General features: G+C 40.2%; 1 protein-coding gene across 5 annotated transcripts in view; it reads right to left on the bottom strand.

Annotated features, from left to right (window-relative positions):
* rcor3 (REST corepressor 3) overlaps positions 1 to 15163 on the bottom strand; it is a 67262-nt gene extending 52099 nt beyond the window's left edge. Inside the window, exons 1-4 of one of the 5 annotated variants that reach the window (XM_043695752.1) lie at positions 14749 to 15163; positions 14524 to 14580; positions 8907 to 8984; positions 246 to 298 (exon numbers count right to left, since the gene is read on the bottom strand). In XM_043695752.1, the coding sequence (XP_043551687.1) occupies positions 246 to 298; positions 8907 to 8984; positions 14524 to 14580; positions 14749 to 14878 (318 nt within the window). In that variant the 5' untranslated portion in view covers positions 14879 to 15163. The remainder of the gene's footprint in view (positions 1 to 245; positions 299 to 8906; positions 8985 to 14523; positions 14581 to 14748) is intronic. The other 4 variants (XM_043695757.1, XM_043695753.1, XM_043695755.1 and 1 more) reach the window with 4 other exon arrangements.
* Positions 15164 to 17559: the final 2396 nt, after the last annotated feature.

Below are 17559 nucleotides of genomic sequence, written 5' to 3'. Positions count from 1 at the left end.
AATGTATATCTGATGAGAAAATAGTTTCACTGATGGAATTCAGGCAGCCAAATACGATCTGACAACTAAAAATACATGGTTTATTTAAGTGATTTAAATGTCTCAATGAAATAAATCCTTTCTGTTTAATGTGGTTAAACATTATAAAAAACCTTAAAACAACAAGAAACCAAAGTTTTGGACTCTAAATTTGAAGTGTGCAATCTGCCTTCTAAGATAACTATTGGAATAGTTTTTTCACAAACCTGTTCCACATTATAGCCATGCTTCTCCTTTGCAACTGCAATATACTCATCCACTATAAAAACAAACAAAAATACAGAATTTTTAACAAGTATTACACAATACAGACTTTTGTTGAAAATCATCATGCTAACATCAGCATCAGTTACTCTTAAAAGGAAAACTAACCTCCATCCACAGTGCAGCAAGACAACAATTCCAGTCACATTCATGCCAGTCTGCAATATTAAAAACTAACAGAGGAAAGAAGTCTATTGTTGTTACAAACTACTGATGAAATAAAAATCTGTCTTCAACACTCTCAATGTGCGAGAGGACAATATAAATTTCAAGCGAAGAGGGCCTAATGAAATTTATAAAGTAGTGTCAAGTTGAACAGAAAACATCATGTGTTTTAGTGATTTATAATTTGCAATGTAGAGGGGACATACTTTAAAAATACGAAGTGATCAGTGCTTTCCAAATTGGTGTAATCTGCTTGCTAAATGTATCATGTTTACTTTTAATCAAAATGGTTATTTTACATCTCCTTTAAATTTGCTATGGCCAAATCTGTATTAGGTATGCAATTATTTTCCAAATGATTTTCTGTAGAATATATTACAGCAACATTTTGTAAAAGCATTGGTGCTCTGCTAACATCTGTACAATGCTAAAAGTCACGACTTACAACAAATTCAATAGTCTGACTAAGGATTATGGTTTGCTTTCAAATACAGCCTCAACTAAGATTTATTACTAATTAGCTGGAAGTATAAATAATAGCAAGTATAAATTATTTTCTAAAAAGAAGATTGCTATAGTTGAAATCCTCTTGTCGGGGAAATGAAAATAGTAGTTGCTAAAGTTACAGTGCTTTGTTGAGGAAAGGAAGTTTTAGTTTGCACCTATCTGGTGTTATACCAGATCTTGGCACACTTGATACTAGCAATGGATGCGGAATTTTTAAAAAATGGTCCATCGATCCCTCACATCAATCAATCAATAGAACATCTTAAAGAAGTAATCAATAATTATTACCCCTTCTATAAAATGTAACAGAACATTTTGAAATAAAACAAATGCATTAAAAGTACAGTACGTCCAACAGTATCTGAGGAGAGAAAATATCAATTCTCAATATTGCTACTTCTGAAGAAGGTTGGCTCAGAAAGTTAGCGCACTCTCATTTTTTTTCAGATGCTAATAGACCTGATGTTTATTGGTTGAATTTTAGTCATAGAGATGTACAGCACGGAAATAGACCTCTCAGTCCAACTTGTACATTCCGACCAGATATCCTAAATTAATCCAGTCCCATTTGCCAGCACTTGGCCCATATCTAGCTAAATCCTTCCTATTCACATACCCATCCAGATGCATTTTAAATGTTGTTAATTGTCCCAGCATCCACCACTTCCTCTGGCAGCTCATCCCATACACACACCACCCTCTCACCCTAAACCTATGCCCTCTAGCTCTGGCCTCCCCACCCAGGGAAAATACCTTGTCTATTTACCTTATCCATGCCCCCCATGATTTTACAAACCTCTAGGAGGTCACACATTCCAGGGAAAACATCCCCAGCCTTTTCAGCCTCTCTCTATAGCCCAACCCTGGCGACTTGCTTGAAAATCTTTTCTGAACCCTTCCAAGTTTCACAACATCCTTCTCATTGGAGGGTGACACAATATTCCAAAAGTGGCCTAACCAATGTCCTGTACAGCTGCAAAATGACCTTCCAACTCATAGACTCAATGCTCTGACCAATAAAGGAAAGCATACCAAACACCTTCTTCACTATCCTATCTACCTGCAACTCCACTTTCAAGGAGCTATGATCTGCACTCCAAGGTCTCTTTGTTCAGTAACACCCCCCAGGACCTTATCATTAAGGAACAGAAGTCAGGTTTTCTTTCAGATTTAAATACATAGATCCATGTTGCTTAATTCATTTGATGCACATGAATTGCAATTTCAAATAGAAAATGCAAAATTGACCAAATCTACGAACATCAATAGAGTGCCCACGAAGCATCTCTACAAATGGTGGCACTCAATGTTTAATAGTCATAAAAATCCTTAATTCCCTTCCCTGTCAATAAGCAGAATAATGCAGATAAAGAGCAAACATCAGTTTAGGCGCAAAAACCAAAGTTGCTGGAAAAGCTCAGTAGGTTTAGCAGCATTTGAGGAGAGAGGTCAGACTTAACCCTTCAGTTTTGGGTCACTGGACCAAAAACATTAACTCTAATTGCTCTTCAGATGCTGACAGACCTACTGTGTTTTTCTAGCAACTTTGATTTTCGTTTCCGATTTATAGCATCCGCAGTGCTTTTGGTTTTTAATCAGTTCAGGTATCCCATTTAATTCAACTGGATTGCTTCCTTTTTTATAAGATTATTTGAAAAGAACTTATGACTTTGTTAATGCTAACATCAAAATGGATTTTGCAGATATTAAACAAGTATAGCATTCGCTCATCATAAGCAATGCAATATGAAATACATTTCTTTTGCACTTGGATTAGATTTGTAGCATTCCAAGCGTAACAGGTGAGATTTTCTGAGGAGTAGCAGCCTGTCCTTTTTTTTTTAAAACGAAAGGAGACAGTTCCACATTTCTGAGAGGCTGATCAGCGCTCCTTCAGAAATATGGAGCTATGATAGTTCTCTCATAGCACAGAATGGTTGGAGAAGACAAACCATGTCCTCTTTTCACAGTGGTCAGCTACCTTATTCTTAAATTTAAATCACAGCTGTGGTCAAACAATAGTAAAAGCTAACTATGAAGTTAAGAGTACTGGGAGAATAGGTGATCTGCTGCTTGGTAAGTTGAGTGCCAGATGGCAAGGTGGTGCCAAGGTAAGTTTTGCAGTGTTTAGTGTAGGTTACAATAAGTGCGAGAAATAAGATCCAGCAGGGGCAGGGACAGTTGGATTTTGAGTGGGGGTCAGGTTTGGCATGGGTGGAGAATGATCTGCTTCACAGATTTCAAGTCAGAGGCTGGAGGAGGTGCATTTGGTAGTGTGCAAGGTAAGCATTGGGTCGTTGAATAGTTACTCAGGCTGTATTTAACAGCCTAACATTTATGGAGTCATTTTTACTTGATTTCATCAGAACCTTCCAAATTCTGATTGAAATGGAGACTTTCAAAAGGTTGCAGATATAGAAGAATCACTCAGCAGAATCTTCAATTTACCAATTTCTTTTTTAAACTAATTCAAGGGATGTGGGCATTGTTGGCCAGGCTATCATTTATTGCCTAACATAGTTAAAGATGGTAACAAATTGAAAGCAAAATCATACAATATTGCAAAGATTAGTGATAAACCATGAATTGGGAAAGTTCCAAAACCAACGTAAGATGCCCAAAGAAAAGGGGTCGAAAAGAAATTTGAAGGTAAACTTAGGAAGTAATATCAAAATGGACAGTACGAGCTCCTTCATATATATATATATATATATAAAAAAAAAGAGAGAGAGAGAGAGAGCGCGCGCGTGAGAGAGAGAACGAGAGAGAGGCCAAAGTGAACATAGGCCATTGGAGGATGAGCCAGGGGAAATGATAATGAGAAACCTGAAAATAGCAGGACATTGAATAAAAACGTTACCCTCGTCTTCACAGTAGAAGACAACATTACTGGCATTCCAAAAGCACTTAACAATCAAGGAGCAAAAGGGGAGGGGAAATAAAAACAATAATTATCACTAGAGAAAAAGTACTAAGGAAACCAAAGGGGCTACATGTGGAAATGTTCCCTAAACTTGATGGTTTGCATCAACTGATATTAAAGGAAGTAGCAACAGTGACAGTGGACATATGGGTAGCAATCCTCCAAGATTGCTTGGATTCTGGAAATATCCCAGAGGCTTTGAAAACTGCCAATGTAACACCATAATGAAAGCAAGACGATGACAAAAAACAGGTAACAAAAAGCCAAGGAACTTATTATCTGTCATGGCTTAGAAAGGGTGGATGTTGGGAATTTGTTTCCATCAGGCGGGGATACTAGGACCCATGGGTTAGAGAGGGTCAATTTAAAATGGAAACGAGGAGACATTCCTTCAACCAGAGAGTGGTGGGCCTACAGAATTCATTGCCACGGAGCGCAGTGGAGGCCAGGACGTTAAATGTCCTCAAGGCAGAGATTGATAAATTCTTAATCTCGCAAGGAATTAAGGGATAAGGGGAGAATGCGGGTAAGTGGCACTGAAATGCCCATCAGCCATGATTGAATGGCGGAGTGGATTCGATGGGCCAAATGGTCTTACTTCCACTCCTATGCCTTATGATCATTGGGAAAATGTTTGAGCCCATTATTAAATGATAAAATAGCCAACCATTTAAAAATACATAATATAATCAAGTAGAAGCAGTACATTATGCCTTAGAGATTTATAAGAAGACTTCCTTTATGGTGTTGAAAAGAAAGCTAAATAAAGGGATAAGAGTACATATAATTTTCTGTATTCTAATTTTCAGACATTTGATAAAGGTACCTTAATAAGATAAGAGACTGGGGTATTGAGGGTAAAATATTTTAACATGGATTGACGATTGGCTAATTAATAGAAGACAGAGACATGGGATAAAGAGAGAATGTTTAGAATTGCAAGCTGGGTGCCACGGGGTTCATTTTTGGGGCCACATTTACAACATGCATTAATGACTCAGATGAGCAAAGTGAATGTACTATTGCCAAGTTTACTGATGATACAAAAATAGGTGGGAAGACAATTGGATGACACGAGAGTCTAAACAGGCACATAGACAGGTTAAGTGAGTCAGCAAAAACTTGGCAGATGTAGGAAAGGATCTGAATATTATTTAAATGGAGAAGGACTGCAGAGAACTGAAATTATGGGTCCTCATACATAAATCACAAGAAAATAGCAAACGAAATGGGAGTATAAAAATAAGGAAGTCTTGTTAAAACTATACAAGGCACTAGTTACACCACATTTAGAATACCATGAACAGTTTTGGTTGCCTCATCTCATTCTGTCATGGGAGACAGTCCATGAAGGGTTCACTAGATTGATCGTGGGTATGGAAAAATGTTCTTATGAGGAGAGGTTGAGTATGCCGGGCATGTAATCAGTGGAGTTTAGAAGAATGAGAGGTGAATTTATTGAAAGACACAAGATTCTTCAGGGGTTAGACAACATAGATGCTGAGAGATTCTTCCTCTTGAGGGAGAGTCTAGCTCCAGAGGGTACATCCCAGAGTAAGGAGGGGTCACTCAATTAGGACAGAGGTGAAGAAGAAATTCCTCTCTCACAAAGTAGTGAATCTGTGGAATTCTTTATCAGAGGACTATAGAAACTGTAGCATTAAGTACATTCAAGGCTGAGATGTGCAGATTTTTGAACAGTAAGGAAATTAAAGGATGTGGGGAAAGGGCAGTAAAATGGTGTTGAGGATTATCTGATCAGTCATGGTTTTACTCATTTCTGATTTGGACATTTACTACAGTACAATTTCAGTTTGGCTGTTGTCTTCATTTGAATCACCAATAAAGTGCCTCATTGCAGAAGTTCATGTGATAGCAAATGTACACTATACTGTAATACATTTAAATTGATTTTCTGTTATACTACTCAGCAGAATTATCAGAATATGTAATCATTCTGCCAAAACAGTGTGATTGATAACACACAGTTCACAAGAATGTTGTCAGGGTTGGAGGATTTGAGCTATAGGGAGAGGCTGAAAAGGCGAGGGCTGTTTTCCCTGGAGCATTGAAGGCTGATGGGTGACCTCACAGAGATTTATAAAATCATGAGGGGCATGGATAGGATAAACAGACAAAGTATTTTCCCTGAGGTGGGGGAAGTCCAGAACTAGAGGGCATAGGTTTAGGGTGAGAGGGGAAAGATATAAAAGAGACCTCAGGGGCAACTTTTCACTTAGAGAATGATGCATGTATGGAATGAGCTGCCAGAGGAAGTGGTGGAGGCTGGTACAACTGCAAGATTTAAAAGGCATCTGGATGAGTATATGAATAGGAAGGGTTTAGAGGGATATGGGCCAAGTGCTGGCAAACGGGACTAGATTAGGTTAGGATATCTGGTTGGCATGGACCGAAGGGTCTGTTTCCATGCTGTACATCTCTATGATTCGATGACACAGTTTAGCAAGTTAAGTTATCCTTTTTAGGTCAGAAAATTTAATTGCTACATAAAGAAACTAAGCTGAAGTCCTTTGATTTTAACTATTGTTTGATAAGAAATCTGGAAACTAGAGTGTGCTGAGAAGTTCTCAACATTTAAAGACAGCTTTATATTTGATTGGCGTGACAAGTTTATAATGACCAAAAAGCTGTTTGATACAACAGTCAATGGATTTTTTTTGCTGTTTAGATGACATGTTTCTTTTACTACAGATTATATAAACAAAAACGTAGTTCAGAGTACAACTGCTATTCAAACTGCAGGACCTAAAAAAAAACTCATGAGATCAATTGAGAGCCATTCCATGTTGGAATTTTAAAGATGTGTTATCCAAAAGAAATTGCTGAACCACAGCGGTGGCTGAAGCAATGTGCAACAAACAAACAAAATTAAAATAGATATGCCACAATAATGAGTAATGAAGTTACATGTTCAGTGTGTGTTATCTATGCATTTTTCATTTCTAAAAGAATTCACAATTTGTCATAACTGAATTTATAAAATCATGAGGAGCATAGATAGGGTAAATAGACAAGATCTTTTCCCTGGGGTGAAGGAGTCCAGAACTAGAGGGCATAGGTTTAGGATGAAAGGGGAAAGATATAAAAGGGACCTAAGGGGCAACGTCTTCACTCAGAAGGTGGTACATGTATGGAATGAGCTGCCAGAGGAAGTGGTGGAGGCTAGTACAATTGCAACATTTAAAAGGCATCTGGATGGATATATGAATAGGAAGGGTTTGGAGGGATATGGGCCAGGTGCTGGCAGGTGGGACTAGAATGGTTTGGGATATATCGTCGGCATGGACGGGTTGGACCGTAGGACCTGTTTCTGTGCTGTACATCTCTGAGTCTATAACTGTGTGTAGCTGTGACTAAACCACTGGACAACAGTGCTTTAGTAACTCACTTAGGTCATTTTTTCATTTATATTTTTTGAAATAGAATAAATAGATAGTTTAGTGCAACTTCAAGCTGTTAGGAACAGGAAATGGACATCAAACTGCTATTACAATATATTGTTTACCACAACATCCCACAGCATGTTCTTGCAAGACAAATTCACTCACTGTACATGATGGTGGCTAAACCTATTGCACTTAGTAACACTTATGATTTTGAAGGAGTAAAGATCTTAGACTTGCTAATCTGGTTAAAATTGGTGGATCCACTGCAGTATATTAAATCAATCTCAAAGCAAATGACCATTTATTTAAATCAGTAAATCTCAAACAATCAGCTTCTTACACAGTTAGCAAATTTGGCAGTCAATATGTGCAAATTTCAGGGAGTCTCAATTAGTTAGGCAGAGGAACATACTCGTGAGTGTGGTGCTGTAAAAGCACAGCCAGTCAGTTGTTTATTCCTGATGAAGGGCTCCTGCCTGAAACATCGAATTTCCTGGTCCTCGGATGCTGCCTGACCTGCTGTGTTTTTCCAGTATCACTCTAATATTGACTCTGGTCTCCAGCATCTGCAGTTCTCACTTTCGCCTAGTTATCATCATTTGTCTGATATAGATGGTCGCAGATAATTAGCCTGGTCGACGTGTATTTTAGAGGCTGTGTTGCAATGTATTAAATCATATAAACCTAATGCACACAGATACATGTTTGGGTGCCAAGATTATTTTTGCATTCAACTACTGGATCTTTCTGCACTGCAACCGGAAAGTGGCAAATGCAATCAAATATGCCAACATTCATAACTACATAATTGGTATTAATAACGGAGCCTACCTTGATATTTTTAAACCAATTTGTTGAGATTTGTTGTGACAAAGATGGGATGTGAACCCCGATCTTCTGACCAAAAGTAGACACACTTCCACCGCACTATAAGGGTCACAATGAGCCTATGTACACTTATCAATTAAATTTTGTTGTCTTAAAGAGGCATAATTCTCTGACTTCTAAGTTGTGCATCTGATGAAGTACCACACATGTCTTGCTAAACATTTAGCTTACTTTGAGCATTGCACTGGCAAATATACAAAATTGTACATAATTAAGATGCAAAAATATTGAATTCATCAAAGGTCAAGATTTAATTTTTAGGTACTTTATAGCAGAAAGTGGATATTTTTAAATATAAATGTAATCTATGTAAGCATAATAATTGTAAGTAAATAAAAGTTGTTGTAATTTGTGCACTGGAAACTACCAGTCTGTTTTTTCAAGTTCAAAGTGGTGATAACATGGAATACCTCCACAGTTCTTATGTCAATTAAATTCATGTTTCTGTAGTGCTCCCCTATCTACTGTTCTGTTTAAAATTTCCAGTAATATGGCAGAAACCAAGTATCGCTGTGTTTACCAAACCCTGAGACTGTGCAACAGATTTCAGAATCTGGCCTAAAGTTCCCAAAAGGTCCCAGATTTTAGCTCAATTAAATTTTCATTTCCTGAAAATTATCATACATTTTGAAGAGTAATTTCATATACTGAAAAATAAGATTTGAAGAAATAATATCTAAGAAAGGAGAATAAAAGATGATTAATTTACTTACATTTCATATCTGGAATGACATGATAAGGGGACCAAACCAGCATGCCACCAATTTCTTTATCGTTATATTTCGTAGCACCTGAAAGAAAATTGATAAATTACTTTGAGATTAAGATTACAAAGAAATAGTTTTCAGACATCAAGACTATGACTTCCATAGTCTATGTACAACTATTGCCATCGGGGAGTAATGTCTCAGTTCAATCAAGATGGACCTTTTATTTGTTGACGTATAAATAAATATAGTGGGCCAGATATTCATCTCCCAAAGGAGATGCAAACTGGGTTCCAAAATGCTGAATCTTTTTTGATGGGAAAACAACCTTCCTTTGCTTCTTGTCTCCATACTATTTTCATGTGGCATTTTTGGCAGGCTAGGATGAATGTGGTGGAGGTTCCACTTGTAAAGACCATAAAAAAACTTGAATTTCCTCCAATACACTACCTCTGTATTGGTGTGTGTTTTGGAAATACTAAACAATTGCATCCCCTTTGAAGAGTTCAAGACCACTGATATGTTGCCATGCTTTGCAACTCTATGACTACAATGAAGGAAGGGGTCAAGGATAACAACAAAAAGGCTTCTTTTCTTGTACTTCTGGCCCAGAGTGGTTAAATTGAAAAAAAACTCACCTTCTGTTGGCAGTATTTCATGTACTGCAACAACTATTTAATCTTTAGTGGTGACGGGTTGGACCAAGGAGTCTGTTTCCATGCTGTACATCTCTATGACTCTATGATAGCCCTCCTCATTGTACACTAATTTCAGCAAAGACACCTATAACATGTACTGAGCACCTTTTAAATAATCAAGGGACCTAAAGCTCCTGTTTTAGAGGCCCAAGGAACACCTGAACAGCAGTGCATTCATTTTAGAGATCTGCATTTTAATGTCATTTTTGATGCAGATGGTATTAGTCTTCAAATTTGAGCCTCATTCAAATAAAATCAGAAGTCTGGCAGCATCTTTGAGGAAAGAAACTGAGTTAACATTCTGAGTCCAAAATTTTTGAGTTCACTGGAATGGAGAAGTTGTCTTTGACTTGAAACATTAACTCTGTTTCTCCCTCCACAGACAGTACCAAACATCCTGAGTTTCTCCCGCATGTTGTTTTATTTCAGATTTCCAAATCTGTAGTATTTTGCTTTTATTTGACCCTTAACTGTGTCTGTTTCACCCAAAGCCCAAATTCAAGCCTAATGAGGTTAACTGTGAATGACTAATATCTGGAATGAAATCAACTGACAGAATAAACTAATGATCAAATGAAGAATCTCCAAGTGCTCATGCTAAATCAGGAAAAATATTAATATATGCTATATGACATAGGAAAGGAAAAAGCAGTGCAATTCTGTTGATGAAATTTATTACGTGTAGTTTAACTGAAGTTTCAACAGGCCTTTGATAAGGCACCCCAAAACAACCTAATGAATATATGTTTAAATATGTGGAGTCCATAACCATTATAGAATGGATTGTTATAGAATGGAAAAAGAGAGCAGGAGAGTGGAGTAAAGGAATATTTACAGTGAAAGAAAATGAAAAGCTATGTTTCAGATTTTCCTAGCTGCAATCCAGACTACGGCTTCAAAATTTGCAGATTACAACAAACTGGTAGAGATAGTCAATACTCAGGATTGCCACAAAGAGTCATAGTGTCACAGAGATGTACAGCATGGAAACAGACTTCCCTCCAACTCGTCCATGCCAATTAGGTACCCCAACCTAATTTAGTCCCATTTGCCAGCACTTGATGTATATCCCTCTAAACCCTTTTTATTTACCCATCCAGATGCCTTTTAAATAATGCGATTGTACCAGCCTCCACCACTTCCTCTAGCAGCTCATTCCACACATGCACCACCTTCTGTGTGAAAAGGTTGCCCCTTAGGTCTCTTTTATATCTCTCCCTCTCACCCTGAACCTATGCCCTCTAGTTCTAGACTCCCCCACCTCAGGGAAAAGACCTTGTCTATTTATCCTATCCATGCCCCTCATGATTTTATAAACCTCTATGAGGACACCCCTCAGCCTTCCACGTTCCCGGGAAAACAGCTACAGCCTATTCAGCCTCTCCCTATATTTCAAATCCTCCAACCTTGGCTACATCCTTGTATATCTTCTCTGAACCCTTTCAAGTTTCACAACATCCTTCTGATAGAAGGTAGACCAGAACTGCACACAATATTCCAACAGAGGCCTAACCAATATCCTGTACAGCTGAAACATGACCTTCCAACTCCTATATTCAATACTCTGACCAATAAAGGAAAGCATACGAAACGCCTTCTTCGTTATCCTATCTACCTACGACTCTACTTTCAAGGAGCTATGAACCTGCACTCCAAGGTCCCTCTGTTGAGCAACACTCCCTAGGACCATACCATTAACTGTATAAGTCCTGCTAAGATTTGCTTTCCCTAAAATGGAGCACCTCATATTTAAATAAGTTAAACTCCATCTGCCACTCCTCAGCCCATTGACCCATCTGATCAAGCTCCTGTTGTAATCAGAGTAACCTTCTTTGCTGTCCACTACATCACCAATTTTGGTGTCATCTGCAAACTTACCAACTATACCTCTGATGCTCACATTTAAATCATTTACACAAATGATGAAAAGTAGTGGACTCAGCACCGAACCTTGTGGCACTCCACTGGACACAGGCTTCCAGTCTGAAAACAACCCTCCACCACCACCCTCTGTCTTCTACCTTCGAGCTAGTCCTGTATCCAAATGGCTAGTTCTCCCTGTATACCATAATATCTAACCTTGCTAATCAGCATCCCATGGGGGACCTTGTCGAGTACCTTACTGAAGTCCACATGGATCACGTCAACCGCTCTACCCTCATCAATCCTCTTTGTTACTTTTACAAAAAACTCAATCAAGTTTGTGAGACATGAAATCACAGGAAAATATTAATAAAGTGCACAAAAATGGGCAAATAAATTGGGACTTGACGTTCAACACAGATAAATGTGAGATGGTGCATTATGGAAGACGAATAAGAAGGTCACGGCGGCACGGTGGCACAGTGGTTAGCACTGCTGCCTCACAGCGCCTGAGATCCGGGTTCAATTCCCGCCTCAGACGACTGACTGTGTGGAGTTTGCACATTCTCCCCGTGTCTGCGTGGGTTTCCTCCGGGTGCTCCGGTTTCCTCCCACAATCCAAAGATGTGCAGGTCAGGTGAATTGACCATGTTAAATTGCCCGTAGTGTTAGGTAATGGGTAGATGTAGGGGTATGGGTGGGTTGCGCTTCGGCGGGTCGGTGTGGACTTGTTGGGCCGAAGGGCCTGTTTCCACACTGTAAGTAATCTAATCTAATCTAGTCATTTATTACTTAGAAAGTGGAAATCTTGGTTGGGAGAAGAAACAAAGGGCTCTTAAGAGTACAAAATCATCAATTACTAAAATGTTGCACAACAGGTTAACAAGATCATAAAAATGAACTAAGCTTTATGACTTGAGGGATAAAACTGAAATGTAAGGAAGGTTTGCTCGACATACGTTGAACATCGATTAAACTACATTCAAGTGTGCAGTTCTGGCCACCAGATTATATGAAAGCATACTGATGCACTTGGAGAGAAGGTTTACAGGGATAATAATAGGAATGTTTGCATACATATTTCATGGACAGCAACTGAGGGGTGATCTATTGGAGGTCTTTGAATTATCAAAAGTTTTGATTAAGTGAATAAATGTTTCTCCTTATAGAAAAGAGCAAAAGCACAAAGGAACTGGACTTACCATATAATTACTGATCAGAGGCTTGGAAACTTGCAACGAATACCTCACCTCCTAACTGCCTGTCCAGCAGGCACCAGTCAGGAGTATATTGGAACATTCTCCACTTGCTTTGATGACTGCAACTCCAAGAACATTCAAGAAGAGTGGCACCATCCACGACTCTCTAGCCCTTCTGATTGGCACCACATCCATAAACCTTCATTCCCTTTTACCACTAATGCATATCACACAAGGTTGCATGGTCACTATCTTGTGGTCATCATCTGCAAGATACACTATAGAAATTTTCTAAGATTCTTAAGATAGCACCCTCCAAATCACATCCAGTACCATTTAGAAAGGAGGGCAGCAGATACATTTGAACACCACTACTTGCAAGTTCCCTTCCAAGCCAGACACCATCCTGGCTTAGAATAAATCATTGTTCCTTTACTGTCACTGGGTTAAAATCCTGGAAGACTCTCCCTAACAACATTGTGAGTGTCGCCATATCAAATAGTCTGCAGCAGTTCAAAATGGCAGCTCACCACCAAGAGCAACTGGATACAAGCAATAAAAAATGGCCCGCCAATGAAGCTGACGTTCCATGAATGAAGAAGAATCATGCCAGAGGAAATAGTCCCCAAGAAAATTAATTGGCAATTTTGTATTAAAAAAGTTACAGAGTGGTGAAAACGTAACCACAAGAAGTGGTTGAATATTTTAGATGAATTGATAGAAGAGGCATATGAGGGATACCATGATAGATGTAGATCACCAAATGGCCTATGCCTGTGCTGAATATTTTATGTGACTTGATATAATTGCGACAGTCACACCTGCTTCAAGATTTAACCCATATGATCTTGCCTGAAGGCAATGTCACTAACAATAAATTCTGTATTCAAGTTCACACCAAGTATTATATTTTTCACTTTGAAATATGCTCTCACATTTACAAGTTTAGCAAGTTGTTTAATGGGAGAAAGTTAGGAGTGCAGATGCTGGAGACCAGAGTTGAAATGTGTGGTGCTGGAAAAGCGCAGCAGGCCAGGCAGCATCCAAGGAGCAGGAGAATCGACATCGATTCGCCTGCTCCTCAGATGTTGCCTGGCCTGCTGCGCTTTTCCAGCACCACACTTTTCAAAAGTTGTTGAATGGCTCATGTTTTCATACTTTAAAGAAATACTTAAATGTAGGTGGCATTGCTGGTCTGAGACTATTTTTGGCAACTGTGCTCAAGAGGTAAAGAGGGGTAAAATACATTCTAACGCAAAATACCAATGCAAAAACAAATAACCAGTTTAGCTAAAATTGCAAAGGATAAGCAGTTGATAACTGAGGGAAATAAATAACCAAATAAAAAAGGTTCAATTGGGAAGATAGACAACATGCAGTACATCCCCAATAGGCAAGCATTGCCACTAGCTCGAGAGTCCCAGAATGGATTTGAACAGCCTCATTCTAAATCAGGTGGCAGTGCGCACGCTCGACAGCAACCGGCCGCAGTGCGCATGCTCAGGTACCTCCCAGCCTATTTAAAGAGCCGGTTTCCTGCCCGGGGTGGCTTCGGTTCTCTGCCGCTCGCAGTCATTAAATGCCCCCTCCACACAAAAATAAACAAACAAAATCCAGCCCTTCGCAGTGACAGCAAACAGCTGTTCAGTTCATCCCCCTCGCGCAGGAATAACCAGCCGAAAGTTTGAACGGCGAAGACCTTCCCTACACCCCCCTCCAGACCGCCACTCAGGGAAGAGGGGGGTCACGTACAACCGGAGCCGAGGCTAACAACCCTCACGATCAGTTCCAGAACAATCTAGGGTCACATCACTAAAGAGTCACTTTATTAATAGTATCGTCAGTCTGAGATTGATTCTTTACCGGGGTTAAATTCTGGAATGGATGCCTGATAGTCAGAGCCCACTCGCATTCCGACATCTGTAACAATAAAAAGGAAAGTAAAAAAATAAAACATTAGGATATGCAAACTGAGGAAAAGTAATAAACGGCGTCCTGCTACCGACACCGAAAGATTTCAGATTTTAAAGAATTCAACAGCTGCGAATGAAGTTTGATTTTAATTTTTCGCATAGCGTTCGAGGCTACCACCGTGCTCGTCGTCGCTGCCACTCTCTTCAGAATAGTGTCCATTGGAAGAGGCTCCAGCCGGGCTCTTGGTGCCGTTGGATCGGCCTTTCCCCAGGTATTCCGACCCTTTCTCCATCATTCCGGGCATTGCAAAAGCGTCTGATTGCAGAAGTTATAATATACAAGCAGACTACTGCAACTCGATGTGAGTTGGAAACAATGGAAGGAGGCCGATGTGGGGTTGTGGGTGGAGCTGCAGGAGGGGGTGAGGACGGCAGCGAAACTTCTTTGGCGCGGAGGATTGACAGGCGGAGCGGCGGATCACCGCCCGACAACAAGCAGCGGGTGGCCTGAGCACCGCGGGTGTTTTGGGGGCGGGTCGGGTGAGGTAACAACGCAGCCTCCCGCCCCCTTCTTCTCTCCACCCCCCCCCCCCACAAGGGTTGACCTTTGACCCCCAAACTGCACGTCTGCTGCAAGGACCCATTTCCCTTCTCTCTCTTCCCCACCCGAAATAAACCGCCAACTGGACAATTGCAGCGCGCGCGGCGGCGAATCCCTCACCGCGCCTAACTCTCCCTTCGCACTCTTTTCTCTCTCCGCCCCCACCCACTCTGCACCCGACCGCGGAAGGTCGAGCTGTCGATGCAACCCGTCAGCGGTGAAGCGGCCGTTTAAAAAAACCAGAGCTACTGCACGCACACACACAAACACAAAGAGATAGCTAATATTGAGTTTTTAATTCAACTGTATGCTATATTGATGTGGTGCTCTTTTGACGAAGTTGTTCTGTCGTTTCCAATTTAGCTTGGAAGAAGTTGCACAATAATAATTTACAAGCGTATTAGTGCATTGGAATCGAGTGAATTCGAATATTTCGAGTTGTTTGGAAACAATTGGGATATCCATAAACAAACACTTTTGCAGGAATTTGACAACCTATAGTTTATGTTGATCTATTTTACCAAAACAAAAAAATTGCATTATACACATTTCATAGAATCCCAACCGTGTAGAAAGAGACCTTGCAGCCAATTGAGTTTGCACCACTCTCCAGGGAGCATCCCACCCAGAATGCCACCCCATCTCCAAACCTAGCCTGCACTTCCAAATTCACTTAACCTTAAAATCTTTGGTGTGTGGGAGGAACCCACTGTACCCAGCTGGAATCTACACAGATGCACTCACCCAAGGCTGTAATCAAACCCAGGTCTGTGAGACAGCAGTGCTGAACACTGAGCCACCATGCTACTCTTGTCAATTATAACTAAATTGTACCAATTGCCTGAAAAAAAACTCTCAAGGATTAAACCTCAATGGAAAATGGTATTCCCTTGTGTAGATGCATGACTTACAGGACAAAGTGAGGTCTGCAGATGCTGGAGATCAAAGTTGAAACTTTATTGCTGGAACAGCACAGCAGGTCAGGCAGCATCCAGGGAACAGGAGATTCAACGTTTCAAGCACAGGCCCTTCTTCAGGAATGAGCAGAGAGTGTTCAGCAGGAGAAGATAAAAGGTAGGGAGGAGGGACTTGGAGGAGGGGCGTTGGAAATGTGATAGGTGGAAAGAGGTCAAGGTGAGGGTGATAGGTCGGAGTAGACTAACTATCCGTGATCCCAGTCTGGTTCACTGTGATCCTGACCTAATTAAATGTGATCCCAGTCTGCTTCACCGTGATCCTGACCTAACTATCCGTGATCCCAGTCTGCGGCTGCAGCGGACGCAGTAGATGATGTGGGTGGAGGTGCAGGTGTGCAGTTACAGACAACCCGGTCCACTTGCAAGACTACCACTCTCACACCTCCACAGCACCTCACTATGTAATCTCAGAAGGTGTAATATCTGTCTGTTTACTTCCCCCTCTTCAATATCCAAGGCTCCAGACACACCTTCCAGGTGTAGCTGTGACTTACCTGCACCACTCTAGTCTGCTGCATTTGTTCCTCACAATCTGGTGTCATGTAAGCTGGGGAGACAAAATGCAGGCTGGACAACTGCTTTGCAGAACATCAACGATCTGTCTGTAAAAATGACCCAGAGCATCCTGTTGTCTTCACACATTACTGTGCTCCCTAGCCAATGTTTCTGTCTTGGGTATGCTGTAGTATTTCAGTGAAGTTCAGTAGAAGAACAGCATTTTCTTTTTGGGGACCCTGAGGCCTTCAGGACTCAATATCAAATAATTTAAAGCCTGAACATCTTCTTCCATGTCCTTAATCCACCCCCACACTCCAGGTCCTGTCATCACATGGGCTGTTTTCATCACAACCAACCCATTTTCACCCACTAATGGTCCCTATTGTCAGCTTTTCTTTGTCCTCGCTCACAATTATCCATTCTTTTCTCTACCTTAATGGCTGTTCCCTCTCTCTGAGTTCCATCTCTACCTATCATTCACTCCTTTTCCACACACCCCACCTTTAGCATATACAGTATAACTACAATTTTCTGGATACAATTAATTCTGAAGAAGATTCACTGGACTCAAAATATTTCTTCTGCTTTCTGTCCACAGATGTTACCACAGATGCTGAGTTTCTCCAAAAATTTCTGATTTACTTTCAGATTTCTAGCATCCACAGTTCTTCGTTTTTGTTAACCCTGCCCTTAAACAGTAAATGTGTCTCCAAATTGCTTTTCTCAACCAAAGCATAGCAAATATTAGATAGCTAACATTTTCACATTTTTACACCAGTTAAGTGAGGGCAAAATCACTATATCTCATCATCAAATTCATTGCAGCAATAGAAATATTGTGACAATCAAAATAGCTTGCTAATTCATTTTCCATTGAACATCTGTTTCTTGGATGGGGTAACACAAGCCT

Source organism: Chiloscyllium plagiosum, chromosome 9 (genome assembly GCF_004010195.1).
Source record: "Chiloscyllium plagiosum isolate BGI_BamShark_2017 chromosome 9, ASM401019v2, whole genome shotgun sequence".
Lineage (NCBI taxonomy): Eukaryota > Metazoa > Chordata > Chondrichthyes > Orectolobiformes > Hemiscylliidae > Chiloscyllium > Chiloscyllium plagiosum.
This window is presented reverse-complemented; position numbering and strand designations above follow the sequence as displayed.